The 26,911-nt window shown below is 36.9% G+C and overlaps 4 protein-coding genes and 2 pseudogenes across 6 annotated transcripts; 1 reads left to right on the top strand and 5 right to left on the bottom strand.

Annotated features, from left to right (window-relative positions):
- The first annotated feature begins 4,198 nt into the window (after nucleotides 1-4,198).
- Nucleotides 4,199-7,072, top strand: LOC147541126 (octanoyltransferase LIP2p, chloroplastic-like; annotated as a pseudogene). Its single transcript, XR_015239885.1, has 5 exons — nucleotides 4,199-4,519; nucleotides 4,680-4,948; nucleotides 5,456-5,606; nucleotides 6,098-6,455; nucleotides 6,551-7,072. The product of XR_015239885.1 is annotated as an octanoyltransferase LIP2p, chloroplastic-like (transcript).
- A 166-nt stretch (nucleotides 7,073-7,238) lies between these two features.
- Nucleotides 7,239-10,461, bottom strand: LOC147541125 (Phototropic-responsive NPH3 family protein). Its single transcript, XM_086674068.1, has 4 exons — nucleotides 9,862-10,461; nucleotides 9,695-9,764; nucleotides 8,190-9,578; nucleotides 7,239-7,955 (listed from the first exon to the last, which is right to left on the bottom strand). The coding sequence occupies exons 1-4, from the start codon at nucleotides 9,909-9,911 to the stop codon at nucleotides 7,365-7,367; spliced, it is 2,100 nt and encodes a 699-aa protein (XP_086530194.1). The 5' UTR covers nucleotides 9,912-10,461; the 3' UTR covers nucleotides 7,239-7,364.
- Nucleotides 10,462-12,696: 2,235 nt separating this feature from the next.
- Nucleotides 12,697-14,542, bottom strand: LOC147541124 (uncharacterized; annotated as a pseudogene). The gene is made up of 5 exons (XR_015239896.1): nucleotides 14,497-14,542; nucleotides 14,229-14,453; nucleotides 14,045-14,135; nucleotides 13,292-13,562; nucleotides 12,697-13,192 (listed from the first exon to the last, which is right to left on the bottom strand). The product of XR_015239896.1 is annotated as an uncharacterized LOC147541124 (transcript).
- Nucleotides 14,543-16,267: 1,725 nt separating this feature from the next.
- On the bottom strand, nucleotides 16,268-17,879 carry LOC147541123 (allene oxide synthase 1, chloroplastic-like). Its single transcript, XM_086633374.1, has one exon. It carries the CDS (start codon nucleotides 17,877-17,879, stop codon nucleotides 16,404-16,406), a length of 1,476 nt encoding a protein of 491 aa, XP_086489500.1. The 3' UTR covers nucleotides 16,268-16,403.
- On the bottom strand, nucleotides 16,268-22,940 carry LOC147541122 (wall-associated receptor kinase-like 14). The gene is made up of 5 exons (XM_086674132.1): nucleotides 22,929-22,940; nucleotides 22,506-22,626; nucleotides 20,457-20,531; nucleotides 20,077-20,154; nucleotides 16,268-19,982 (listed from the first exon to the last, which is right to left on the bottom strand). The coding sequence occupies exons 1-5, from the start codon at nucleotides 22,938-22,940 to the stop codon at nucleotides 18,688-18,690; spliced, it is 1,581 nt and encodes a 526-aa protein (XP_086530258.1). The 3' UTR covers nucleotides 16,268-18,687.
- Nucleotides 22,724-26,298, bottom strand: LOC147541121 (clast3-like protein). The gene is made up of 7 exons (XM_086633375.1): nucleotides 26,146-26,298; nucleotides 25,863-26,031; nucleotides 25,702-25,760; nucleotides 24,930-25,048; nucleotides 24,573-24,810; nucleotides 23,901-24,024; nucleotides 22,724-23,033 (listed from the first exon to the last, which is right to left on the bottom strand). The coding sequence occupies exons 1-7, from the start codon at nucleotides 26,203-26,205 to the stop codon at nucleotides 22,954-22,956; spliced, it is 849 nt and encodes a 282-aa protein (XP_086489501.1). The 5' UTR covers nucleotides 26,206-26,298; the 3' UTR covers nucleotides 22,724-22,953.
- Nucleotides 26,299-26,911: the final 613 nt, after the last annotated feature.

Genomic DNA, 26,911 nt, shown 5'->3' with positions numbered 1-26,911 from the left:
GATGTGATAAGCTCGATAACTGTTCATTTAGATTTAGACAATCTGATTGATTTAGAAACTAGTTTAGAGCGGGAGAAAGTACTAGTAGGTCTTTAGTTGAACTCTCAATTACGTGGTTCAACGAGCAACTCAATGGCTTTGGCGGAGTTAATAGCTGGATTAGTTTTTCTCTTTAAACAAAAAAAGTTAAAAATTAAAAAAAAAAAAACGTGTTCCTTGAGAAGATGATACGACAACATTTAAGTTTAAGATGTCTCAAGAATAAACTCATTACTCGATATTAATACGGAGGTCAACATTTCTTTGTATTATAAGGAAAACTACCCATCTAGGAAAGCTTCCTAAATAATTTTTTTTATCTTTTAGAGTGTTGCATTAGAGATGAGTTTTAATTTTGATATATAACAGTTCGTATATGAAAACTCCTCACAATTATGGTTCTCTTTGAGCAAAGTAAAGTAGAGCTTGAGATGTCGAGTTGACTTTTACATACCTCACTACTTTGGCTTTCTAGCCACTTGTAACGGACAACAAGCCGTTATAATTAATCCGACTTTTTATAACGGCTTCCTCAAACAAAGTCATTATAACAAGTCTCTGTTATAACGGCGAGGCACCCGTTAACAATACGAAAAAAAAAGTCTTAGGCGGGAAAGCAATTGGCGTCATTTAATTGTCCTTTGTAACGACTTGTGTTTACGAAATTCGTTACAACAACACAAATTACTGGCGCCAATTAAAATAGCTTACTTGTAACGACTTCCATGCATGTCGTTACAACTGGTCGTTACAAATACTTTGTATTTTTATAGTGACAACAGGGTTTAGGGGCAAAGCTAACTCGGCTACACCTCTCTGCTTGCTTCGAAGCAGAATAGAGTTCGAGGGCGAGTTGACTTTCTCAGGGCTCCCTACTATGTCTAAGGTCAAAGCAGGCTCAAGGGCAAAGTCGTCTGGGATCCACTTAGTTGCTTGCCTCGGGGCCAGTGCAAGATTCAAAGCGCCAAAGAAATTCGTACCTACCTCCTAACAATCTCTTTTATTAAAGTTTGTCTCTAGTGAAAAAAATCTTCCAATCCACCCTCGCGATAGGTTCGTCGTAGGTTTCCTCGCGTACGCATGTGCCCAAACGCTTGTCACCGTGATCAATCTATTGACTTCTTGACAATACTGACTAATATTTAGTTGAGCAATATTCAATTTCTTCAAAAGTCCATATCAGTACCAGGGCCGTGCTTGGGCCCGTGCCGGCAGGGCGGCCGCACAGGGCCCCCCACCGACAAGGGCCCGTTTGCAATAATATCCTAATACCTACTATATATAAAATAAAGAAAAGATGTTTATAAAAACAGGTGTTAGCCGAGATGGTTTGAAGTTTCTTATTCCGTCTGTTTGGTGAGGGTTCGAAACCCACTTGTCGCAAAATTAATTTTACTCTTTTAGCTAATTTGTTAATTAAGGTTCATGGTACATTGCTAATTGACTCTTTATTTTTTACTTTGTTACATTTTTTTTTTTTTACATTTTGTTATGTATTTGAGTCCATTTCTTTCATCTTTTGAAGTACTTTTAGAAATAGATGTCTAAAATTTGTAAAAAAGAATTCGAAAGTATGTATGTGAAAATCATGATACAAAATGCTACATTAGAAAATTAACTTTTAGATTTTAAACTATATCTTGTATAACGAAAGAATACATCTTAAACAAAGAAATTATAGCTTGTCTAAATTTTATTTGTAGTCTTTTTTGTTCAAAAAGGTCCAGATTCAAATTTCGCACTGGGCCCTTAAATTCCCAGACACGGCCCTGATCAGTACACACTCTACTCCGTACTAAATTATTAATCAGTTGGGCAAACTATATTAGCTTCTAAAATGGGTCTGAACATTCACTTCTCTTTTTTTGATTTTTTGTTGAAAAACATGCACTTTCTTTTTGTTATTTTGTTCTCAAATTTGGCAAGAGCTATGTTTCTTTTTTTCTTCGATATCTTATACCTCTTCGATGTTATGTTTATCAACTTATTTTCGTTTCTCATATTTTTTTTCTCTTATCTATCTTTTTTAAATTTACCAACAACATTTATCGAAAATTTAAAATTGAGAAATCACAACGACCGACATATTGTATTTTCTTTTCTTCTCTTTCATATCACTACGACCGACATAACACTCTAACTTTGGTATTCTCGTGAATTTTTCTATCTAGTTTGTAAATTCACACTAACATAACACTCTAATTTCGATCGTTCTAAGAATAATGCAATCTCATTTGCAAGTTCATTGAGTAATTTCGTTTGAACTTTTTTATTTTTTTGTTCGATTCATAATCTCAATTTCCATTTGTATTTTTTAAATATATACGAGTTATAATTAATAGAAAGGACAATAGATATCAAGAGGTTTTCTTCAAATCGGTCACATACATCAATTTTAACGTAAAATAAAAAACAAATAGAAAGTTAATTTTTTTAAAATATTTACGATTTTTATTTCGAATTGTTGTGATTTATCAATTTTAAATTTTCGATAAAAGTTGTTGGTAAATTAAAAAAAATGGTTAAGAAAAAAAAACTATAAGAAACGAAAATAAACTTATAAGGATAACATCGAAGAGGTATAAGAGATCAAAGAAATAATAAAAAAAAAAAGTAAGCATAAGAGTGACTCCAATGTGCATGGGGCTGGGGCTCCCAATTTGAATTTGGGAGCCCCAGCCCCCAGCCTGGGAGCTCCAACCCGGGAGCCCAGGGGCTGGGCTCCCGGTGGGGCTGGGAGCCCCAAGCTCCCAGGCTCCCAAATGGGAGCCCGGGCTGGGGGGCTCCCAGCCCCAAATATAGCCGTTGGGGGTCTCCCAACGGCTATTTTGGGGTGGATCCCCTAAAAAGGGGATCCACCCCACCTTATTTTATTTTTTTAAAATTTTTTTAATTTTTTTTTTAAACTAATTTTTTTTTTAATATTCTTATTATTTTAAATACTACTTTTTTAAGTATTTTTCTCTAATTTTTATTTTTGTGTTTTTTTTTGTGTTTATCTTTTTGAAATTATCTCTCTCGAATAATATCACATTTTAATTCATAGTCGAAATCTAATAATTTATAGTCGAAATTTAAAATCAAAATTTCGCACACATACTTCGCACACGTATAATATATTGATTTGGGAGCCCCGGTTAAGAGCCCAACGTTGGAGTTGCTCTAAGCCCCGGGGCTCCCAAAATTTAGGGGCTCCCAAAATTGGGAGCCCGAGCCCCACGTTGGAGTTGCTCTAAGAGCAACTCCAACGTGGGGCTCGGGCTCCCAATTTTGGGAGCCCTTGAATTTTGGGAGCCCCGGGGCTTTCCTCAATTCCAACGTTGGGCTCCCAACCGGGGCTCCCAAATCAATATATTATACGTGTGCGAAGTATGTGTGCGAAATTTTGATTTTAAATTTCGACTATAAATTATTAGATTTCGACTATGATTTAAAATGTGATATTATTCGAGAGAGATAATTTCAAAAAGATAAACACAAAAAAAAAACACAAAAATAAAAATTAGAGAAAAATACTTAAAATAGTAGTATTTAAAATAATAAGAATATTAAAAAAAAAATTAGTTTAAAAAAAAAATTAAAAAAAATAAAAAAAAATAAAATAAGGTGGGGTGGATCCCTTTTTAGGGGATCCACCCCAAAATAGCCGTTGGGAGACCCCCAACGGCTATATTTGGGGCTGGGAGCCCCCCAGCCCGGGCTCCCATTTGGGAGCCCGGGAGCATGGGGCTCCCAGCCCCACCGGGAGCCCAGCCCCGGGGCTCCCGGGTTGGAAAGGAGGGGCTGGGGCTGGGGCTCCCAAAATTTGAATTTGGGAGCCCCAGCCCCATCACGTTGGAGCTGCCCTAAGGGTAGTTGTTTACTATTAAATTAAACTAATATCCAATTAAAAAAAAAGTATCTCTAATTGGACATTAGGGACCAGGGGTATCCCTAAATACCCCTTTTTATTTCCTTCTTAAAGCGCCGAGTGCAACATAGTAGCTATAATACGCAGGGCGCAAGATAGCTTGAGCTAAAATGCGCGGAGCGCATTATAGTATATGCTAAAATGTGCAGGGCGCAAAGTAGCGGATTCTAAATTACGCGGCGCGCATGTTAGCTTATACTAAATTGCACCCTGTCATTAGTTTACTCTCTCATGTATGACGGAGAATTCGAGATTGAATTAGCTTTCTTCCCGTCAAATTTGATTTCTCTGGGGGGGGGGGGTGATGGGAAACCAAACTAAGGATCTACTATAACATAATGTAAGCTCTCTGGCTTGATTTAACAAAATGAATTAGAAAGAGAGAAATAGTTAGCGTCAAAGATCAAACAAAATGATGATCATCTCAGTAACTCCATTATTTAATTCAAGTCCTACTACCCATCCAAGGAAATCGTATCAATCCTACTTCTCAAATAAATTAGATCAAAATAGCATCTTAAACACTTCAAAATCCACCTCCATTAGAACTCACCACCACTTGAAGAGAAGGTCAGTTGTTGTTGTTCTCTTTGACATTTTCACAAACACTTCTACATCTTACTTACTTTGCAACTTTGTTCATACTTTGTTTGCTTATTGTAATCCCAACGATGAGTTGTTGATTACAAGCAAAACTTGAATCATTATAATGGGTTGTAACTAATTTCAGGTGTGAATGCTTTGATCTTTATAAAGAACTTGTTCCTTATGATAAAGCATGGGCATGGCAAAAATCCATTGTTAAACAAAGGCAGGCTTTGATTAATGTAAATAACGATTCTTCGGATCCCTTGATTATACTTCAGCATAATCCTGTTTATACATTAGGTACTGGTAGTTCAGATGAGTATTTGAATTTTAATAGTGACAATGCTCCTTACGATGTTGTTCGGACCGAACGTGGTGGTGATCGAGGTTACATATCATGGTCCTGGACAGGTACCCTTTTAACATATATGTAAAACATTTTTTGAATTACGTGTCTTCTTCGTTGTCTTGACTAGCTAGATATTGAATTTTTGCAAGTTGGACTTAAGCTCGTTTAGAATTGAAGGGAGGGATGACTATTATTTAGAGTATACAGGACTTATGGCTTTTGCATGATACAACTGTTAAAATGTGTGGTCATGGGCCTTCCTCATCCCCCAAAATGCTACCTCAAAAGGTGAGGCTTTTCCCTCGCACTTATAAGTTGACCACAACCACATCCCACAACCAATGTGGGGCTAACACCAAAAACAACATCCTATGCTGTGAAAGCTACGAATGTGTAATGAATTGTAAACGTCGTAACTTGCGTTTTTCTCTGATTTTTTCTTCTATTTTGCGCCTTAGATGTGAGTTAGGTAAAAAAATATTCAGTATGTATTATGGACAGTTTCAACAGAGTGACTTGCTCGATGACTTCTCCTTACCTTCTTATGACTAATATTTCTGAATATATAGCTTGTTATGTACCCTATCATAAATCTGCAGTACCATAAGATGGATCTTCATTGGTACCTAAGGGCGCTCGAGGAGGTGGTTATACGAGTTCTTTCCTCAACATTCTCTATCAAAGCTTCTCGTGTTAAGGGTTTAACTGGAACATGGGTTGGTAGGTTACTCATTATTTACTGAAGTGGTCTTATATATCACTTTACTTCTTCATCGTTTTCATTCTTAATGCTTGAACTTTTCTCAAGGTGATATCTACCTCGTTATCTTATGCTTGAACATTTCTTATTAAGAACTTTTCAGGGGCTGCATAATTTTCCAGAGGTAACATGGTCGTGATATTAAATTCAGTCCGCTTATCATACTCCCGAAGATGATCCATATATCTAGTTACTCTCCACCATGAATTTAAATATCAAGCTATCAATCTGGATTATTTATATACAATAACCGAAAAGTTAGTCAGGTGATGAGAGACCTAATTAGCTATCAGGAAGAGCACTCTTTATAATGATTCAGTAGAGACCTTTATGTCTAATGTTGCACTGAAATTTCAACCTAACTATTTCCACCACCACTTTGTTCTTTTCTGTTAAATACTAGTTTCAATATCGGCAAGGTTCTGACTTGTCTTCTTAATTCCATCTTCAGGGAATCAGAAGCTTGCTGCAATTGGGATACGGGTCTCACGCTGGATAACATATCATGGTCTAGCATTAAATGTCACGACAGATTTAACTCCCTTTCAGCACATTGTTCCATGTGGGATTCGGGACCACCAGGTCGGGAGTGTTTGCTCGGTCTTAGAGGAATCGATATCCTCGATAAAGAGTGGTGCAGGACGTAAACTTGATTATGTTGCTTCTCAACTGATAGATGTTACTCATGAGTCATTACTCAAGGAATTTTCCGCAGTTTTCCAGCTTTCTCTCCACCACAGACCCATTACCGACTTAGAACTTCTGAAGTAATTACAACATTTGGGAATACGATATGGGAACCAATCGAGGTACTAACGTGGTTTTGTACAATTAGATTCATTTCATTGACTACACAACAAGCTATTCAAGCATCGCATTTTAGTCTATATATTTTGGTTGTCAGGTGCTTACAGGTTGTCGGTGATACTCAAACTGCAAAGTAGATCATGCCAAAGGTTGACGAGCTCAAAATGATAAAAGTACTTGATAACTTCCTGGGTGGCCTCCTTGCCTACGTGGTGAATAAGACAAGGGACATTGTAGTATTTTTCCCAAGTGGAAAGACCAAAATGTCACTTGTCTTATGAGGATGGAGTCACCAAGGAGGTACTTCTATCACTGTTGGAACGAGCTAGGGATATTGCTTCAGATACTAAAGAAAGAGAGTCGACAATTCTCTCACAGATGATACTTTTCCGTTTCAAGAGGTTTGTTCGCGTTCCTATTCTCTTGCAATGAATTATAACAATTCTTGGTTTATAATTTCAGATGCGTTACTTAAAAGTGATATGCATCTTACCTATAACTCCTAGGTGGCCCGTAAATGCCATTATCTATAAAGGAGAAATGAATCATTGATACACTTTTTAGTTTCTTTTCTTCAACTCATAAGAAAGTCATATGTTAAATCTCTCTTTTTTCTTTCCTTTTGATGTGCTTTTATGAAGATATAGTGACTTTGATGACAAACATGCTTTTTGGTGAATGATGTTAGCAAATGAGCTACCAACCCGTGAGCCGTAAGAATTGTGTGATATTGTCATCGCTAGTATGGGAATCTAATGAATTCGCTGTACTACTCAACCAAGAAATTGAAGTGGGAAATCGAAATTAAAATAAATTGAAAGATAACAGTAGTACTAGTGGTAGTGATCTATTATACTAGTATATAGTACAGTGGATGAGGTAATTTTTTGTGGATGGATGGATAGAAGGGATTAGTTTTGAGAGCTTGTTTGGCGACAATGTCTAGTTTTTCTGCTCTCGACCACCGTTGGCTCGTGCGAATCACAAACTTGGGTTTTGAATTTACACCCTAGTTTCTTCGTCAACGAAGTCCTCCAACCTATTCCACCGTCGACACCATCTGATCCCTTTTCCATCTTCTCTATAGTCTTCTTCATGGTGCTACATTCTCGTTCCAGCTCTTGCACTCTTGATCTCATGCTGTCCATGTCCAGCCTCAGTACTTGGTTCTCTCTTATCGTAACTCTCCATTCCTGAGGTGATGCTACTACTGTTCCCTCTCTTGGATTCCTATCCCCTTCTTCATCTTCCTCCTCTTCCTGATGGCCTTGTTGTTCTATACGTGAGTGTCGTGGATACTCCGACCCAAGTTCATTAGCTAGCAGAGACCCAGCAATAGCGTGGCGAAGTTGAAGCTGTTCGAAGAAGAGAACCTGAACTATCATTCTTAAAGGAAGCCGTTCATTCTGTGCAGCGTGAGTGCACGCCTCTAACGTTAGCTTCTGGCAATCCATTACTCCACATATCTTCTCCTTCTCTTCCTCTGTTACCCATGAATGCGCCTGCAAAACCCAATACTCAAAATTTCAGAAGCAAAGAAAGAAGACCTGAAAAGTTTTCCATAAAGATCAATTAAGAAAAGATGGAATAGTAACTAATAAAAGTAAAACTAAAAGCTAAAACGACATAATTACGATCTTCATGAGTGAATGAATATACGTAAGAGATTCAAAGTTGAAAGAAAGCTAATTATGAATGGAAAAATGAACATAAACGAAGAAAAAAAAGACACTTACTTTGAGATAAACATCAACAGCTCTGTAAAGACCATCGTCGTATAATCTAGCTTGATCTGGAAGAGCAACAGCAAGACCACAGAACTTATCAGGTTTCAAATTTGCATCAGAAGCGATCTCAGAGAGATACCCATCAATCAATTTACCTACCAACATTAGTGGATTTAATGTTGGAGATCTTCCTCCACCATCAATATCATCATCTTCAATAACAATCATGGATCTCTCTACTTCTAAACCTTTCAGAAAATACCCTAGTATCCTTCCAATGCAATCCACGTCATAAAGCGTTTCGATCAGATACGAATAACTTGGAATGAGAAGATCATCCAATGTTGCTTGATCTAGCTGAGACGCAATCTTCTTCTCCAAAGTAGAACGACAAGCTTCGGAAGCGCTTAATATATTAGCTGTTCTTAATAATCCGAAAAGAAATTTCACCATTGTTGAAGAAGATCCTGAGCTCTTATTCTGTAGTGGCAGATTCGTAATTATAGTCTCTAAGAGCTCTCTCTGTTCTACTTCTGAGACAACAGTTGAAGAAGAACTTGTTGATGATGATTGTTTTCTATTGGAACGGGATAAGCCTGGAATCGATTTCTTAGCATAAGAAATAATAGCTCTTTCAATGATATCGGAACTCAGATCTCGATCTTTCATGGCGGAAATAAGTCTTTGATAAAGAGGTAAACTAAGTTGACCTAGATCATCAATCCAAGAATCAGTAGTTTTAGTGTTTACTCTTCTTCGAGTAGTTCCACCAGTTTCGATTCCGTTCCATAAGATCTGATGATTACTACTACTACTAGTTGGTGTTGGTGCAGATCTGGATCCATCAGTAGTAGTTATTGGCCATCCAAAGAGAGATGATGGATCAATAGATGAAGCCCTAGAAACAATGGCATCTATACATCTATCAATAATCTGAATATTTTCGGCCATTGGAATGAATTTCTCAGTTAAAGATTTTAGGGTTTTAACACAGTGTTTGATGTTGTTGAAAACGGAATCAGCTAAAAACCTTTCAGTTTTGGAGATTAGGTTATCTTGTGAATAATCTTCAGTCATTTGGAGATATTCAGCGGCGCAACGAAGAGGAGCAACATTTGAAGATGAGATTTCAATTTTAACACCGTAACAAAATTTGGCAGCGACCTCAAATGTTTCACAAGTTCCTGGGAATTCTGAAAGCGAAATATAATGAGCATCAACTTCTTCATATTCTTCTTCTTCTTCTTCGTCTTTTTCTTCAGTTTCTTCTTCTTGGAGTTCAGATTCAGAACCAGCAGAGTTTGTTTTTGTTCTTCTTCGTCTTGAAGTAGTAAGATTGTTTGTTTCTTGTTCAGTTATAAGAAGGTGAAGTTTCCTACTTTTTGACATAAGAGGAAACTGAGACAAACAAACAAACAAACAAATAGAATGAGGATTTAATGAGACTTTGATCATCATGGTGATAGAGAAACTGAACCCCTAATGAGATGAGATTTAGATAGGTTTATTTATACCTTGTGAAGATGATAAGTCATATCTTCAACTTCAACAACAATGTCGCTTGGTAATCCAGTTGTGCAAAACCTACAAATATGCAAAATACTAGTACTTATTAGTATCTAAGACTAGAGAGAGAGAGAGAAAGTAGAGAGAGAAAGTAGAGAGAGAGAGAGAAACAAACCATGCTTGGCCTTTGGAAGTGGACTTATTATTATCAGTAGTAGTAGCCATTGATTGTTTGTTTGTTTGTTGAGAGGAAAAAACACTCTTTCGAAGTGATGAAGATGTTGTACTAGTAATAGAGGAGAAGATCTTTAGTATACTATTAAAGAGAGAGAAGTGTGAGTGAGGAAAGTTATTTATATATTAGCATAAAAATGAGATACTTTCTTTCTTAATACGGATCATAAAAAAAAGAAAGAAGAACAATCAAATCAGATATAATTGTATTGGATTTGATTTTGAAAAGGAAGAAGAAAGAAGAACAAGGATGATGAGAAAAAGAAAGAAAGACTCTTTCTATCTCTCTCTTTTGGTTGTAAAGTTTGGGGGGGTTCTTTCTTTTCTTTAAAGTTGAGGAGGATCGGACAAATAGAGTCCGGGAAAAAGGATATGTCTTTTTCCTTTTTTACTGTTTTCTTTAAGTATTATTTATATATTCAAATAAGAATCTCACTCATCTCTCTCTCTCCATTTTATTTTAGAATTTAGATTTAGAATAGAATACCCGACGCACATGACACCATAGTCTATATAGAGAGAGAGAGAGAGAGAGAGGAGATGTGTTTTGTTACTCAGGAGTAAAATTGTTTATGATTATTAGTTTCTTTTTGACATCTTTCATCAAAAAAAAAAGTTTCTTTTTGACATAATAGTCAGAGAAATTGCACTAGTAGTAGTATTATAATTCAATGCTTGCCAAACTAGTAGTGCCCTCAGTTCAAAAAAATAAAAAACTAGTAGTGCCCTCAAAAAATTATTAATGTTTTTGTACTGCCCATAACTTAATGGCTTCCTCTTAACTGTTGACCAACCCAAATGTCCTCTCTCTCACTTGCTGATTTCATTCCTAAGGAGTAAGTAAAATTAAAAAAAAAAAAGGAGTAAAGTAATGTGGAGCCACGATCTAAGACCAAAATGCATGGACATCTTCTGATACCTAGCTAATTTTATGAACATAATAGACCCATAACTTTCTTTCTTTCTTTCCTTTTTTTTTTTTTTTTTTTTTTTTTTAAATCTAATTGCCCAAACCTGAAAATTCCCGAATTCCTCATCTCTTTTTGAATTTTGAATTTCTTTCTTATATTATTGTCTTGATTGGAGCTTGTGTTTATCCCATTTTGAAATCTGATTTTCAATGTCTCACACATCAAAATCCTTTTCTTACTACTTACATGATTTGGGTACATGACAGACAGAGGCTGCCAATTTTTCACCTATTTTTTCTACACAAACTTTTTTATTAAATCACTAATACATGCTTACGTAGTTAGATTAACACCTTTGTGGTAGTAGGTAGATGATTTCCTTCTAATTCATACCAACTACAAAAGAAAAAGGTGTTCAAGAAGAGATAACATGCCATGATCATGTGAAGGTATGATTTTAATCAAATGTTGTGTTTTGTTTACTTAACCAAACCAAATAACAAATTACTGAACATCTCTCCTCATCAAAACCATTTATTCCCTCCACTTTCTCTCGTCCCAAATGAACATTCCCTTGAATACTACAACAGTGGGAGAAGAATACAACATGATGTCCATCCATGATAGTATATAACTTGAACAAGAATTTCCCAAATGATCATTTTGAACATTCCCTTGAATACTACAACAGTGGGAGAAGAATACAACATGATGTCCATCCATGATAGTATATAACTTGAACAAGAATTTCCCAAATGATCATTTTCAAACTAAGAGCAAATAAAATCAAATACTGTACTAAATAAATAAAGTCTAATAGCATCTTTCATTGGTTCATTTGCTTTCACTACATGGACAAAATTGCACCTAACATAGCACATGAATAAATTTATGACTTGTCATTTTACCTGTTGTCTCAGTTTCTAGGTTTAAATTTAATCATGAAAAATATAAACCAACACCACCCTTTTGAATAATAGGTCACCTGGTGTTTGTGTGTGTGTGTCAGTGTGTGTTAGGTTGGAAGCATTAAAAAACAATAACTACAAACGCACTGCTCCAAAGAAGTACCCACCATATATAGGGCATTAAATCTCAAGCCTCACATTTGAGAACACAATAACTACTACATGATAGATAATGTCTTAACCACCAGAAAAGAGAGAACACAAACAACAACTGACTTCTCAGCCGTGGTAAATAAAGCAAACACCTATCAAGACATAGTAGACAACACCCACACAGGGGAGAAAAACACAAAAGCTCAACGTGAAAATACCAGAGCTTGTTCCTCTAAAATGTTTTTCTGGTGAAGGGTTGTCCGCTTCAACGCCTGGCCAGGACCGACATCTACAATGCTCCCCGTTCTCAATGTTGGCGTAGACAGATGCGACGTGCTTCCCGCATCCGGACCACGTATATTTACCACACTCTTTGCATACCACACTGAAACACATCTTAATATCTCTCTGCTTCAAATTCAAAAGATGATTTTGATGCTTCACCCTTCAATTGGGGGCGGGTTTTTATAGAAAAAAACCTTGATGTTGTCGTAATTGTGGTATCAGCCACCCCACATAGTGTTATCCCTTCATTCTTCAAGAATCCTCAGTTTATCTTGTTACAGAAACTGAACCTCCAAGGAGACGACTTTTCTAGTGACATGAATTTTAAATACTCTACCACTACTCTAACTATGCACTGAACAAGTGAGTGCAATATACCCACTACCTAATGATAGGCTAAATCATGGGAGGGTTATGAACACCTACTTTATGAAATACTACTATGTTCGCCTTCGACATTGATTTTAAGGCAACATCTTCGTGAAAATTATAATCAGGTCCAAACCGAAAGAAGCAAAGTGTTATAACCGATGACATAATTACCGTAGATTACCTCAAGTAGGAAACAAGTTTTACTCCGATGAAAGTACAATCAACTAACCTTCAAGTTAATCAGAGTTCATAATAAAACACAAACACTGGAACTAACAAGAGTGAAACTACTAGTACCTCACTTTGGAACCTCTTCAGAGTCACTTACTTTGCCTTTTCCCGGGTTCAAATCTAACGATGGTTTCTTCGTCGTGTTAGGTTCTGTTGGGGTCATCAGTACTCGCTTAACACCTCTCCCTACAACTCCAAGATGTGCCACACCACTACTCCCATTTGTGGCCGCGGTAGAAATGGTTGAAGACTCGAAATTTCCATTGCCGCTGGTGTTCATACCTTTCTGTGAAGAACTTGCCATTGATGAAGATGTATTCTTTTCGCTGTCTGTTGACCTTGCAGAAACCATTTTCAGGACATCCGCCAATATGGAAGTTGGGTGTAAGACTAGCTGTTGTAGATCTTCGAACTGCAATTTTTTTAAGGTGTTACGTCTTAAGATTACTAGATTGCATTAGAAAGAACTTATTCAAATTATTGATAAAGATGTGGTTATTGAGAACACAACCTTCTTTTCCAGCTCGCCGGAGAGGCCAGTGAGAGTCTCAATCTCAGCTGTCTTCTCTTCATTAGGACAAGACACTAACGCACCAGTTGAGACATCAACATTCTCCGCTGTCTTGGGAACAACAATTGCTTATGTTGAACTTGCAGAACTCTTCAGTTCTTCTGCGAGTCGTTGCGGACGAGCTCGACAAACAGATATAGCTTTCTGGCAGTAGGGAATAGCCTCTTCGGGCATTGATCCAACTTCCAATACCAAACATATCCTAAAATTTCTGGATTCCCAGTCAAGGTTGCACTCAAGCAGAAAATCAACCAACGCAGTTGTATTAAAAGGAAACCAGGCAGTAGGCAAAGTTCACCTGGCTTATGAACATGAACGTAACTCGAGTCGTGAAACTTGACCCTCACTAAACTAGCTCTGTACATCAACTTAAGTTTAGATGAGTATTTTACGGCATATTAAGCCATGAACCTGGAAAAGTTTTTCACACTCTGTATATGTTGAATATATTAATCTACTAGATGCAAGAGTTGGGGTTGAGCTCAGGCATTTTAGGAATGTCACCGATCAACCAACACAAAAGCGATGACAACATGACCCTTTTGCCCAGAGTCATAAAGAGACAAAAACTAAAATACTAAGTATGAACCCTATGGATTTCGAGAGTATTAGTAGAATAATACTATGTAGTACGTGACAGAAGCTACCCACTATAGAGTCACAGACATAGCTTAACATCCCAAAAGTGGATACAGTTCGCCGATTTGCCGACTATCTGGTTCGACCAAGCATTCCAGGATGGAGAGTGCATTCAAATAGTCATTCAGAGAAGTCTCAATATCCTCTGGAAGATAAATTTTTTTTTTTTTTTTTTTTTTTACTTTATATCAAAATCTCAACAGAAAAAGAAAAAAAAGAATTTAGAAGATATAATAACCTCTTTCCAACGCAACCTCTCCTAGGGCTGACAAGATATCCACTTTCTTGAGTGTATCGTTAGGATTCTTTTCAGCAATTGCTCGTGCAAGATCCAGCATATTCCAAGCCAAGTCTAGGTCAGAATCATCTTCATCTGGATCGGCCAAATCCCCATCTTCACTTCCTTCATCTTCTGCCTGATGTTTCTCAGCAGCACCTTCTCCCACTGAAGATAATGAAAAGACTGACAGTAGTGAGAAAGTCCCCCATTCGAGCAATTAACGAACATAGTAGAAGTCCTGGTTTTGACAAATGAATGGATTGTGGCAACATTGAGTCTAAAACTGGTAAGTTTTGGTTAACCATTGTTTATCATGCTATGGAGGAAACCAATTTTTTCCCATCTCATTTATCACAAAGTCCTAGTTTCGTTTAAAATTGACATAACAGATGGAAAATGAACAAGGACTCAATCCCAATAACACTTAGGTTTGTTAAACAATGAGCTTAAATACGAAGACAGGTGAACATGATCCACCAAGTACATCTATCATGCCTCATCCATTTCAGTTGCATGCAGTGAAGCTTGGTTAAATCGATGAAAAGAAAACACTGACAATTTGTAATGAATCATAACATATACTACTAAGTACTAACCATCATCAACTCCTTCACTTTGAAGGGATTCCTCGTCTTGTTTAGCATTAGAAACGGAAGATGATACAGCATTGTCATCTTTGGCAGACGTTACCCTTTGTGTTGAGAATCAGATTGTTTCTTGGGCACAACCCCGGCCTAATGGATCGATCAGCTTCTTCTTGTGCTTTTGTATAGCAAAGCACATCCATAATTCCATATTTATAGTAGGTGCTAGAACACTCTGGAGAGAGAAAGTTCTCTAACCAAAAAGCTTGAAACTCTGATCATATTCTTTCAACTAGTCATTATTTATTTATAACCACGCACAAAATGATTTTTGCTACCAGATTTCTATAATACATAATTAAGACATAAATTAACAAAAGAAAGAAGATTAATTTGAGTAGTAGAAATTAACTTGAATTCAACAGCACGACTGAAGCATTCCGAGAAATCAGCATGGCTTTTGATCCTTCCTTTCTGCATCAGATTAGAAGCATCCTCTAGCTAGGGTTTTACTATAAATATGGATGTGCAGATACTAGCTAGGTTACTAGCTCGTGCCCAGCGTAACACGGGGCTTGGGTACCCGTATCATCATCATATCATAAAAAAAGAAAATCATTTTCCCCAATACTACTAGTGTCAATGTGCGTCTTTTTACCAGGAATTAAATTAGAATCGTAATTATTTATGCCGGTTTTAAGTTTTCATTCTCACATGCGCCAAAGTTTGGTTCCCCACAGGTGTTACCCCATTAAAACCAATATAGTTCCAATACCAATTGGATATATCACAATGAGTACCAGACATAATTTTGAGATACCAACTAGTACTTATTTATTTACGTTCTCACATAGTTAACATTCTTAAACGATACTCAAAATTCATTTGATAATAAATTTTATAGCAAGGAAACCATTCTCCAGTGGTTGGGGTTTAATTCTATATCCCTTTAGACTTTAAATGGATGACATAGTGTAAAACTGTAAATAGCTCCTCACTTATTACTTTATATTAGTCAATGAAAGCTAAGAAATAGATGCAATAATATACTTTACCACTTGGTGAATGGAGCATTATAACATTATTATTATTATTATATTATATAGTGTGATGGCTATAATGTGGATAAGTCTTGGTTGCTTATAATTTTAAAACACATAATCACTAATTTAATACTAATATTTATTTGCCTTCAAGACAAACAAGTTACCACAAGAATATTTGACTTCTACAAATGGAAAGTAACCTGTATATATATACACACACGCGATTAAACAAAGACTGAATTAAACAACTTAATAGTTTCTCATCTTAATTATTGAATTAAACAATTTGCATCACTCACAGAGTTCTTTTATTTTAAATTTATTTTTTCATCATAATCAAATCACAAAAGAAACAAAGAAATCCTAATTAAACTCAAACATGATGTCACATGGCCTTATTTTATTGATCAAACGAACAAATTTCCATCTTATCACGTTTCATCTGCTTAAAAAAATACAATCAAATTCCGCTTCAAACAACCAAATTACATATTGATTTCATATCAAATAATGTTAGCTTTAGTCAACGATTTAATCGTGACAGACGTTGCTCCTAACATTACTTTTCCAATCTCAACAGTAAATGTATCGTAACGGAGGAAGAACTCCACCACCATTAACCTCGACAACAAAATAACCAAATCTTTCGCCGGACACTGTTTGTTCGCCTCCGTTGGGTTTTCCGTTTCACGTCCGTTAGACCAATAAACATATTTCAACAATTTCTCACCTTCTTCACCAACAAATCTAGTCGCTATGAACTCCTCGGGATTATCAAAAACCTTCGGATCTTTCGTTGCGAACGGTTGATATCCAAACAAGATCTCACCTTTCTTCACTTGATAACAAGCATCATGGCTCTGAAGCACTAGATCTTCTTTCGCCTTGGCGTATTGATACGGTACTGGCGGTTGTATCCTAAGTGCTTCGTACACCGTTGACTTAGTCAACTTCATCTTCTCAATAGCACCAATAGAAACTTTCCCACCTTGAGAGTGAATGACTGTTCTGATTTCTTCAACTAGTTGTTGATGTAATTTTGGACCTCCTAATCCAACCCATTTCATCAAATTAGAGAATAGTGATTTAGCTCCACCAAATGCATTAAAACCAGTAAGAAAAACAAGATTATGACAAGCTTCTTCTTTTCCAATTCCCAATTTTTCAGCTTCTTCAAGAATGGAAGCAGACGAATTATAAATAACATCATAAATCTTCTGATAATCACTTTTGACAAGAAATGAAGGAAATGGGAAACTATGTAAGAAGAAATCTTCAACAACACTCATAGCCTTTGGTAAACCCAAAGTAATCAATGGATGAAGTTGAAACAACAACCATTTTGAAATCAAATTTGGACCCTCTGTTCCAATTATTGTATCAACAGGATTAACATTGAATAACAAACGAAAAATGTAGTTAAAAGCCATATCTGCACTAAGGGTATTAAAATTTGCTTCTTTTTTGTCAGAAGAAGAAAGCTCTGTTTCGATATTTTCAAAAAGTTGGGTAAATGAAGATTGAGCTAGTGGGATGAATGTGTCGTGGCGAGAAGCAAGGAGAGAAAGAAAAAGGGTTTTGAGTTTGGTGTGTTTGGGCTCAGAAGGATCTAGATAAGCACAAGTTCGATAACCACCAGTGAAATCAGTAGAAGGCATGAAAGTTCCATCTAAAATGTCTTTCTTTTCGACTTTTGATAAATCAAATAGGACTTGAAAGCTAATGGCATCAGTAAGGACTATGATTTTAGAATTTGAAATGGAATAGAATTGCGCAGGAAGCATGTTCATTCTAAATACAGTTGAATTGTATTTTTGCATACGACATTTTATGAATTCATCATGACCTTCGAAGTAATTGTAATCGTAACGATCTTTAATTGCACCAAAGAATGGAAGGCCGTAATCACCCGGGATTTCTTTAACAGGGAGATTCGACGATGAAGGTTCTTCTTTTGGAGTTTGGGAGGAGGAAGCCATTGATACAAGAACAAGAGATAATTCAAGGATTTTGAGCTAAGTAATAATGCTATGCCAAAGTTGAAATATATATGAAGTTGATGAAGATGGGAATGGTGATTATGTTATTCAATTTTCAATATTATACCAATTATAAAACAGAGGAGGTGAATCATCAAGAGATTTAGTCTCATGGTCCCATTTTTAAGTTGACATTTTTATGTCTACCCTTAAACGAAAACTATTCGTATAACAAAATCACAAGAGATATCTGTCAAGATACATGGAGATATCGGTCAATATACATAAAAAAATTGATGGAAAATGGGATACAGGGCAAGACGTGAAAAGCATTATTTAACGATATTCTCGTATATTGTTCAAAAGAATTTGACTTTATATATACACCACAAGACCTAATAAAATACACCCAATCTAACCGGTGAAGACATGTATCTTGGGCTTCTTCTCGGTTTCAGAAATGATAGAGGAGTCGAAAAGAAAATCTGACAAAATCCGAGGTGGATTACCAACTTGCACACTCTGTTTTCGTCTCTTGTTGATTGCGCTTAATTCGGCCGTCTACTTCGGATTTCTGACCAGGTTTTCGGCTCCTCTATCATTGTTATTCTGTTTTGGGCCTTGTATGGTTGCTCGAAGTTTTCTCATCAGGCCTAGACCTAATTGATAGGAGTCAACACTTGAGTTACGATCTATGAGTAGAAGAAAATTGCGTACCTCTTGAAGATATTTGAGCTGTGAGAAAGGGAAGAACAGAGCCCGTCACCGGAAAGATACCCATCCAAGTGAAATAAGTTGGGTTTTTCACTCAGTGAACTACATTAAGCAACAAACCATTCGTCAAAGGTGACGATGATCCTTCCGTCGACCAAATCTCCTGGAGAGTAACACAACAACCGTCCTTCTCCTCCTCCTTGGGAATTACATAACTGTGAATCTGAGGCACGACTGCATTTAGATTCCCCTCTACCCGATCTACTGTATTAACAATAACACTTTCCGACTTGTCATGTTCATTAGATGGAGTTGATGAATAGGAATTGAGTGAAGGTGAAGTGTCAATTTTTTGTTCTTTCTGAGGAGCTGATATAATTAACCTAATGCTTTCTAGCTCATCTGCAACTTCCATCATTGAAGGCCTAGTTTCACTGTGAAAGGCAAGACATCTAAATGCTAACTCAGCTACCTTATTTAAAGATGTGTAAGTCCAAACATCACTAGTAAGATCAAGGAATGGATCAATTATCTCACCCAAACAACCCTTTGTGATCTTTTCTAGGGCATAACAAGATAAGTTCACCTCATTGGGGGGCCGAGAAAAGTCGACTACTTTAAGTCCGGTTATTATCTCCAATAAAACTACTCCAAAACTATAAACATCACTTCTATCAGAAAGATGAAAGTTTTGATGGTATTGAGGATCAAGATAACCTGGAGTCCCTTGTGGGGCTGTCGATATATGGGACAACTCGATTATACCAACTCTAGAAAGACCAAAATCTGCAACTTTTGAACTGAAGCTGAAATCTAATAGAATGTTGCTAGATTTCACATCTCTGTGATATATAGGAGGGTTTAAAGCAAAGTGAAGATGAGAAATGGCTTGAGCAGTTTCACACGCAATAGCGAGACGAGTTGTCCAAGGGAGACCAGTGCCTCTTTCTCTCTGTAAATGCTGAGATAGGGTGCCATTAGGCATGAACTCGTAAACAAGTATCTGTTCACTTTTCTCTATACAAAAACCTAAAAGACGTACTAGATTTGGATGTCTTACAGATGACAGGAGCTTGATCTCATTCACAACTTGTTCAATACTATCTCCGTCTCGATATCTAATCCTTTTTATCGCGACCCATTCATCATTGTGGAGCTTTCCTGCGTAAACTGTCCCATAAGCCCCGGTCCCAAGCCTTTGTTTATCGGAGAATCCATTGGTTGCACGTTTGATTTCTTTATATCTATAAAATGGAAGACTACTACTGCCTTCGGCGTCTGACAATAACTTTTTGGCGCTCTTCCTGATTTTCCGAGAAGTAGAACGCTTTCTAATTGCATAACAGAGAAAGGCCAACCCAGTCATTAAACAAAATCCAGCAATGACACCTGATACGATAAGATGAGAAATTCAAATTCCTGCAAGTTTCTAATACTACTGATATATTTGAAGATATACGATTGGTCTTTAAAGATGAATTACCTCCAATAAGAACAGAGCGTCGAGTCTTTCCACTACATTCACCAGACACGTATTTCTTAGGATCGCATTTGGGAGTAGCTGCTCAAAGTGATGTAAAAAAGAAAAATAAAAAATAATCAAGGTCAGATAATCATTGAGTCGTTATTGGCCCGCTACGACAAGTTGTAACCAATTTCATAGGGTAACTAATCGTTTCCGACTTTGACAAAGACTTGGTTAAGGGTATTTGAGGTAATTAAATATTCATGTTGAAATCTTTATCTGTATAAGACAAGAAATTAATAGGTTGAACAAGTGTTAAGTGTTCACACTAACTAAACAATTTATTGTTCAATGTCAAATATGTGACATCGGCGAAACGTACAGCAAAGGAAACATACCAGGTTTCCAGCAACCACGACCACCGGCGGAAAATCCATCTCCTTCGTAACCTTGGGAGCAGTGGCACCGATATCCTGACCGTTGATTAAATGGAGAAACAACCTTGGTGCATTGAGCATTAGATGAACAATTACAGCTACCCTCCAACCACCAACCCAACTCAAGCTTATTAAATTCCAGAGTGACATTAGACAAACTCGTATTCATAGCAACTAATGATGAATACAAATATTTACAGCTGCTCTGGTTTACATTAGTATAACTTAAAAAACTAGAACCAGTCTTCTTCTTCTTATTGGATGAAAAACAATAGGGACGATCGCAATTTTTGAGATCGAATTGAGTCCCTAATACAGCTTCTGGTATAACGCATCCTTTGGGTGGGTTGGTGCAGTTTTGTAAGAGTAGACCGTTTCTCAAAGTTAGAGCGAAGTTTGTATTGAACAGAGGACTTAATGAGCTTATTGAACGGTGGTGACATATAGGATTCGTCTTCACAATGATAGTATTTGATGTTACGTTCTCAACATGGAATTCACCTATAAAAATTTCTCCTTTGTTGGTGCAGTTAAGACGGATATGGCAACCATCTGAGAATCCGAACGGAAAGGGGAGATGATTGTTGGGGGAGGAGGAGACACCAGGGCAGGTTTGGATACAAGGAGGAGGAAGAGAGGATTGAACTGTGATTATTGATCGTATGACTGAAAATATAAATAAGAGTAAAGGAGACAAGTCTAGGGAGTCTCTTTTCATTTTTGCTGTTGATTGGTTGGTTGTATGAAGCTGCTGGAGAGAGAGAGAGAGAGAGAGAGAGAGAGATTTTGATTATTCTTTGAGCTGAAGAACTTAGAGCTCCCCTGTTTTGGGGAATTCTCCAGTATGTATTTGAAGTCTCTCTCTCTCTCTCTCTCTCTCTCTCTCTCTCTCTCTCTCTCTCTGAGAAGAAAAAGAGAGAAGGTAGTGTTGTGTCCACTGACTATATTGCTAGCCGAAGGCTGAGCAATCATTTTGTTAGGGTGTAGAATGACAAGAAGGCCCATGGATCACTACTGTTGGATTGTTGGTTCCGTCCTTGGATCGTCACTATGATGGATCATACACCAAGGACTACTAATTTTTCAGATAAAAATACCATCGTCACTGTTCGATTCTATTTTTTAAATACGACTGCTTTTTTTTTCCTGCCTAACCCGAATTATTTGCGGATAGTTTTCTTTAATATGCCTATGACTATAATTCGTTGAAATAGCCACATAAATACGATCAATTTGTATTATTCCACATAAGCACTATTTTCAATATTGAGTATCTTAAAAACATTAACAGTACCACCACATTATTTATTTGATTAAACTCCACTAGGACTTTTTTTTTTTTTGCAAAACTGAATAGGAGTTGGCTACAGGAGAAGTTTTGTTAACCAAGTCAAGACTCCACTTCTCCACGCGGTTAAGTTTCATAGAAATCTTAAAGTTGAGTGATGTGTGGGTCTAGATGTTTAGGGCCCCCTCGTTGAAAACAACAACTACTACTACTACAAGTAAGTAATCCACCTTACGTTACATTATACTTCCATTTTACGATCAATTATGATGCATAAAGCAATTGAAGAGAAAACAAAAAAAAGGTGATTTCAGGTCAAGACATCAGGTAGAGACAAATTATTGTTATTGACTGAAGATTATTTAACCAAGAAAGACTTCCAAACAAAACTGAACAATCTCATCATGAATTACCAGGCAACTCTGCTTTATAGCAAGTCTGGTCCTTTCCTCTTTTTCATCAAACCCATGATTGAATTCACACTAATCGTTCCCTTCTCGACTACTAGATTATCTCTATTTCGGGTCATATACTCTCAAAGACCAAAAAAAATAAATATATGGCATACTCTCCTACCGAATAGCACAACATACATGTGGGATTCAAACAAGAGGCATACAAATACATGATTGTGGTAAAATGACTTGCACAAAATCATTTACTCCAATGAAAGAAAATGAATCTAATTTGTAAGTCAAGGTGAATGAATACGGAATACCTACCTGTTAAGGATTTCTTACAGAAGAGAATGATAGATTTGTTTTTTCGGGTGAAGATGGTGCAGGTAGGAGTTCTGTAGTTTTTACACCCATTCTCTAGCCTGCAAAATTGGTGAGCACCCCGCTACTACCATTTAGTAGTTGCTGCAGGAAGACTTACTATTTGGTATAGATATTTATAAATCTGACAAAATTTTCAGAATAATACACCAAACGAGAAATGGGAAAGAAGATTATTATTCTACCAATTTAAAATTTCTCCTTCATAAATAATAAGTATATCGATACCACTGACAATACCTACGATGCATGAATGTAACAACATCAGTACATCACCCAGCCTCCCAATATCACATTCTACCCAATCATGACATTTTGAAGGGGTTTGCGGCAATCGATCCTTGTAGAAATGCTTGGAGCCCTTACCTTCGAGTTCATCAAGATAACCGAACTAAAAGAGTGACATATCTGGTGGAGGCCCGTACATGGTCCTCCAGGAAAATGGAATTACCCAGCCATTATCGTTATTGCCTAAAGATCAGAATAGCACCATCAGTAAGTATCATTGTCTTCCATATGTTAAATAAAATTAACTCGTGCATACAGATGACAATTATTGCAACAAGACAGTAATCACTGGTCCTGATAGCAGAGGGACCTAGTAAATGGTATGCTCTTCTCTCCGTCACAAGTTAGAAGGTTTCCATGCTAGAAATGAGCTCAGGCGAAACAATGAAAGAACACATACTAAGAACCCACCCATGATTCCATGTGGCCCAACCTCCCAATTGGCAAACACTTTTATAGTTCTAAGATTTTTTTTGAAAACACTTCTATAGTTCTAGGATTGAACATACCCAAATAAGAAAAGTTGGAGAATATAGTCTTCCAAGAAATACTCAACAGTTTAACATAATGACTAGGGTTCTTAAAATATTTTGAGAATTACTAAGGTTTGTAAAATGTAATATGCATCACCCATCTCTAAAATGAATTGAAGAAATTGTTTGTATCAAGCTATTAGAACTGCTTTACTTAAGTTGCTTGTCGAAGTGGTATCAATGGGAGGAGCACTTTGGTATAAGGAAGCCCACTGGCCTCCGTTGGGTGGAATCTAGGGTCTGTACGACACAAAATTCTGGACATGAAACAAAAGTCTGATGCTAAATACATTATCATAATCCAATTTTCTAAAGTAGGAAAGTAATAGGTGTATTCACAAATAAATAAATGTTCAACTGGAATTTCTTATGAGTGGCACGACTAATTATTAGTACAGATATTTTAATTTATTTCCTCAACTCCTTCCTGTTTTTCACTCAGAAGAGTAACTTTATCTATTCGATGACCAACCCAAAATATCAAAACAAATAAATGACTGAGCCGAAGCAAACTCACCATGAGCTCCATTAGGGTTCTTCCCTAGAAGCTTGCATGCTGCCTCTGCCAACAAGAAAGAATCTGGTATATTGTCTCCTTCTGAGCAGTAGCAAAATACACAAGTCACCTTCAAACCTTTTGCCTGGTGCCAATAACCAACAACTTTTTGTAAGACCATTTTACTTACACTAAAGAATAAAGTAGTTCCACGAACTATAAATAAACCAAACATAGTATCCGGCTGGTGGTGATGTACTTATGTGAGTAATATCACTCGAAAAGTTTTATTTATCATATCATGGGTATGAAGTGATGTTAATAAAGCAAATGAGGGGGATCCATGTGTAGCTTAAGTAGACTTGAATTTGAAAATAGAATTCTGGACAAAAGACCTAATATCAAATGAGGCAAAGTTGCAGTTTGAATTAATAAAATCCCAAGAAGTGTCGATAATATAGCGACACCTCATCAGTCTTTTTAAGGTGCCCAAGACACTGGAAGTGTGGTAACAATGCCCCACGGCAAATACATGGTTCAGACCAAACGTGCTTGTACCAGGCTCGTGTGAAATCTACAATGCATCAACTTGCTTTGGTCAAGTTAAATTGTAGCAAAAGATAATTTTCCAGTAAGTTTAATGAACTCGAGTAACATGTTATTACACTTCAGGCGTATCGGATAAAAAGAAACCTTGCAAGAAGAGAAGAGTGCAGCGAAAGGCAAACTTGGGTAATAATCTTCATCTAAAACTTCATCTTCAAAAGCTAAACTTTCGTCTTGGAAAAAATTTCCTTCGGTAAAAGCACTGAGATGCTTCCACCGCCTTTGTGCAGGGTCATACTCCTGGAGCCTTTTCCACCCAAGCTTTTCACATTCCCCATCAGTCCCATCCGTACTGGTACTTGAGAGATAAAATATCTGCGTGTTACTGAGTTGAGAATAACAGCCAGTTAGAAAATAAATAAACTTCGAATTACAACCATAAGCATCTAATAAGCATAATCCCAATACTTTTTCTTTTAACAAAGATTTCCATGTTATATGTACCTTGCTGTATCAATTTTTTGCCTCCTTCCTGAATCTAAGCTAGAAAGCACGACCACATGCTTCTTTCCATTGGTGGCTGCAAAATTGGCCAAATTCTTCGCGAACTCAATCATCATTCCCTGGTATTAGAAACGAACCCGTTACTCACTTTGGGGGAGTAACTAGTATTGTGAAACGATTATATTGAAAGCTGAAAGTGCCTTGAATATGTGTAGATATCTAACCCGAAGAGCAACCCGGTCCATTTACTTATATTTGCCCTGGTCTTATAAAGCATTTACTTATATTTGCCCTGGTTTTATAAAGGACAGTCATCAATGTAACTATGTAAGACGTGTAGTATCCTATTTTTCGGGTCCTGAGAGAGAATCGAGGAGGCGGAGTGTTAGGGTTTTAAGTGAGCTACAAATATTGAACCACGTAAACTTTCGTAATGTTGTTTTTTAGGCATAGTAAAAGTCATTACACCATTGTTGCCGTGGAGTAGGTCTCACCAACCAAACCACATAAATTTCTTTGTGAATTGTTTACTTTCATTATTACTTTTTCTGATTTCTTTACATCTTCGGCATAACAAACTCATTGAGTCACGTTCCTACCAATACGCTTACTAAGTTACTATGTGAACCCATTCAAGACATGTTCAAGCCTAACAAAATTGCAAACAAACAGCACTTTTTGAGTTATTTCGCACAAACTCATCCCTTCCATGAAATTCAACGCAACAAGATGCAACCCCCCCAAAAGAAGAAAGTCGACGCAAGTGACATACCTTGGCAATTGGTGATCTTTGTTGTATCAGTGTAAGTGCATCTGAAGTTGAATCATAAACTGCAAAAATCAAAGTAAGAATATACATATTCAGATTAAAAATTACTAATTTTTGTTTTTCTTCAGAAAGATTTTCAAAACAAAGTTTATACATGTATATACCTTCTAAAGGCAAAGCAAGATTTCCATGAGGAATAGATCCATAAGCGTCGTTTCCAACGCAAGGAAGAACACAAGGATCATCCAAATAACCAATTCTTTCTGTTCTTAAAGAAGAAGAAATTAACAGATCAATAGCCAGTTGTCCAACATTTCCAATCGATAAAGCTGGCTGCGGTGAACAAAACAAACAAACAGGATCACTAATATACTAGTATGAAAACCCTAATTTTTTTCATAATGAGTGTACATGAAAAAAAATACTGAAAGAAAATTAGGGTTTTACCAGAATGAGAGTGGAGCATTCATCGTGTGACTGTTTGCCATCTTCGATTATGAACTCCATGGATGAACAGAGAGCAAAGTTTCAGTCTCCCTTGAGCAATGCGTAGCTAGTATTCCGGCAGTCTAAAAATCGTTTATGCGGGAAATTTATTTAGAGAGAATGGATGAAAGGCCCAAAGTTAAGCCCAAAATAAGGGCCCAATCCAAAGTTGGGAAAAAATGTAAAAGAGGTCCTCTGTGTCAGATCTGAATATGGAGAAATCAAATACCCTTACTTTATCAACAAATTACAATTCGTGCCACTCAAAAATTACGATTCGTGCCACTCAATATTTACGATAGTTGCCACTCAAATTGCCCGGGAAACGCGAAAAAATCTGAAAAATTCGGCCCGATATGACCGTTGCAGGTGGAGACGTCCCATCTCCATCACTCTCTCTCTCCCACGCCTTTACTCAAGCAAAACGTTCACTCTTCTTCTATTAACTGCTCCATCACTCAGAAACCGTTCCCTCTCTCAAAATCCCTCTTCTTCTATTTACTTCTCCACCACCAGCCATTAAAGAACTAGAAGCCATAAAATCCCTCTTTCACCTGATTTCAGTTCATAAACAGAAGCAAAGAACGAATGGTTTTCTCTCTCTCGTCTCAGCCCTCTTTCACCCGATTTTAGTTCAGTCCTCTTTCACCTGATTTCATTTCAAAGGTAGGTTTTCTCTCTCTCTCTCTCTCTCTCTCTCTCTCTCTGTCTCTCTCACTCTATACCA

Source organism: Eschscholzia californica, unplaced genomic scaffold (assembly GCF_041429995.1).
Source record: "Eschscholzia californica isolate CP2 unplaced genomic scaffold, dmEscCali1.0.p SCAF_4, whole genome shotgun sequence".
NCBI lineage: Eukaryota > Viridiplantae > Streptophyta > Magnoliopsida > Ranunculales > Papaveraceae > Eschscholzia > Eschscholzia californica.
Note: the sequence above shows the minus strand (reverse complement) of the source record. Positions and strands in the feature narration are given on the sequence as shown.

Excerpts from the sequence above, each read along its gene's own strand:
- LOC147541123 (XM_086633374.1), bottom strand. The coding sequence starts at position 17,879 with ATGGCTTCCTCCTCCCAAACTCCAAAAGAAGAACCTTCATCGTCGAAT.
- LOC147541122 (XM_086674132.1), bottom strand. Across the intron at positions 20,155-20,456 it reads TCGTGGTTGCTGGAAACCTG|CTACTCCCAAATGCGATCCT; the intron begins GTATGTTTCCTT and ends CACTTTGAGCAG. Across the intron at positions 19,983-20,076 it reads ACGCTCTGTTCTTATTGGAG|GTGTCATTGCTGGATTTTGT; the intron begins GTAATTCATCTT and ends TTATCGTATCAG.
- LOC147541125 (XM_086674068.1), bottom strand. The coding sequence starts at position 9,911 with ATGGCTACTACTACTGATAATAATAAGTCCACTTCCAAAGGCCAAGCA. Across the intron at positions 9,765-9,861 it reads ACTTCCAAAGGCCAAGCATG|GTTTTGCACAACTGGATTAC; the intron begins GTTTGTTTCTCT and ends GCATATTTGTAG. Across the intron at positions 9,579-9,694 it reads TGACTTATCATCTTCACAAG|TTTCCTCTTATGTCAAAAAG; the intron begins GTATAAATAAAC and ends TGTTTGTCTCAG.
- LOC147541121 (XM_086633375.1), bottom strand. The coding sequence starts at position 26,205 with ATGGAGTTCATAATCGAAGATGGCAAACAGTCACACGATGAATGCTCC. Across the intron at positions 26,032-26,145 it reads AATGCTCCACTCTCATTCTG|CCAGCTTTATCGATTGGAAA; the intron begins GTAAAACCCTAA and ends TGTTCACCGCAG. Across the intron at positions 25,049-25,701 it reads AAAGATCACCAATTGCCAAG|GGAATGATGATTGAGTTCGC; the intron begins GTATGTCACTTG and ends TTCTAATACCAG.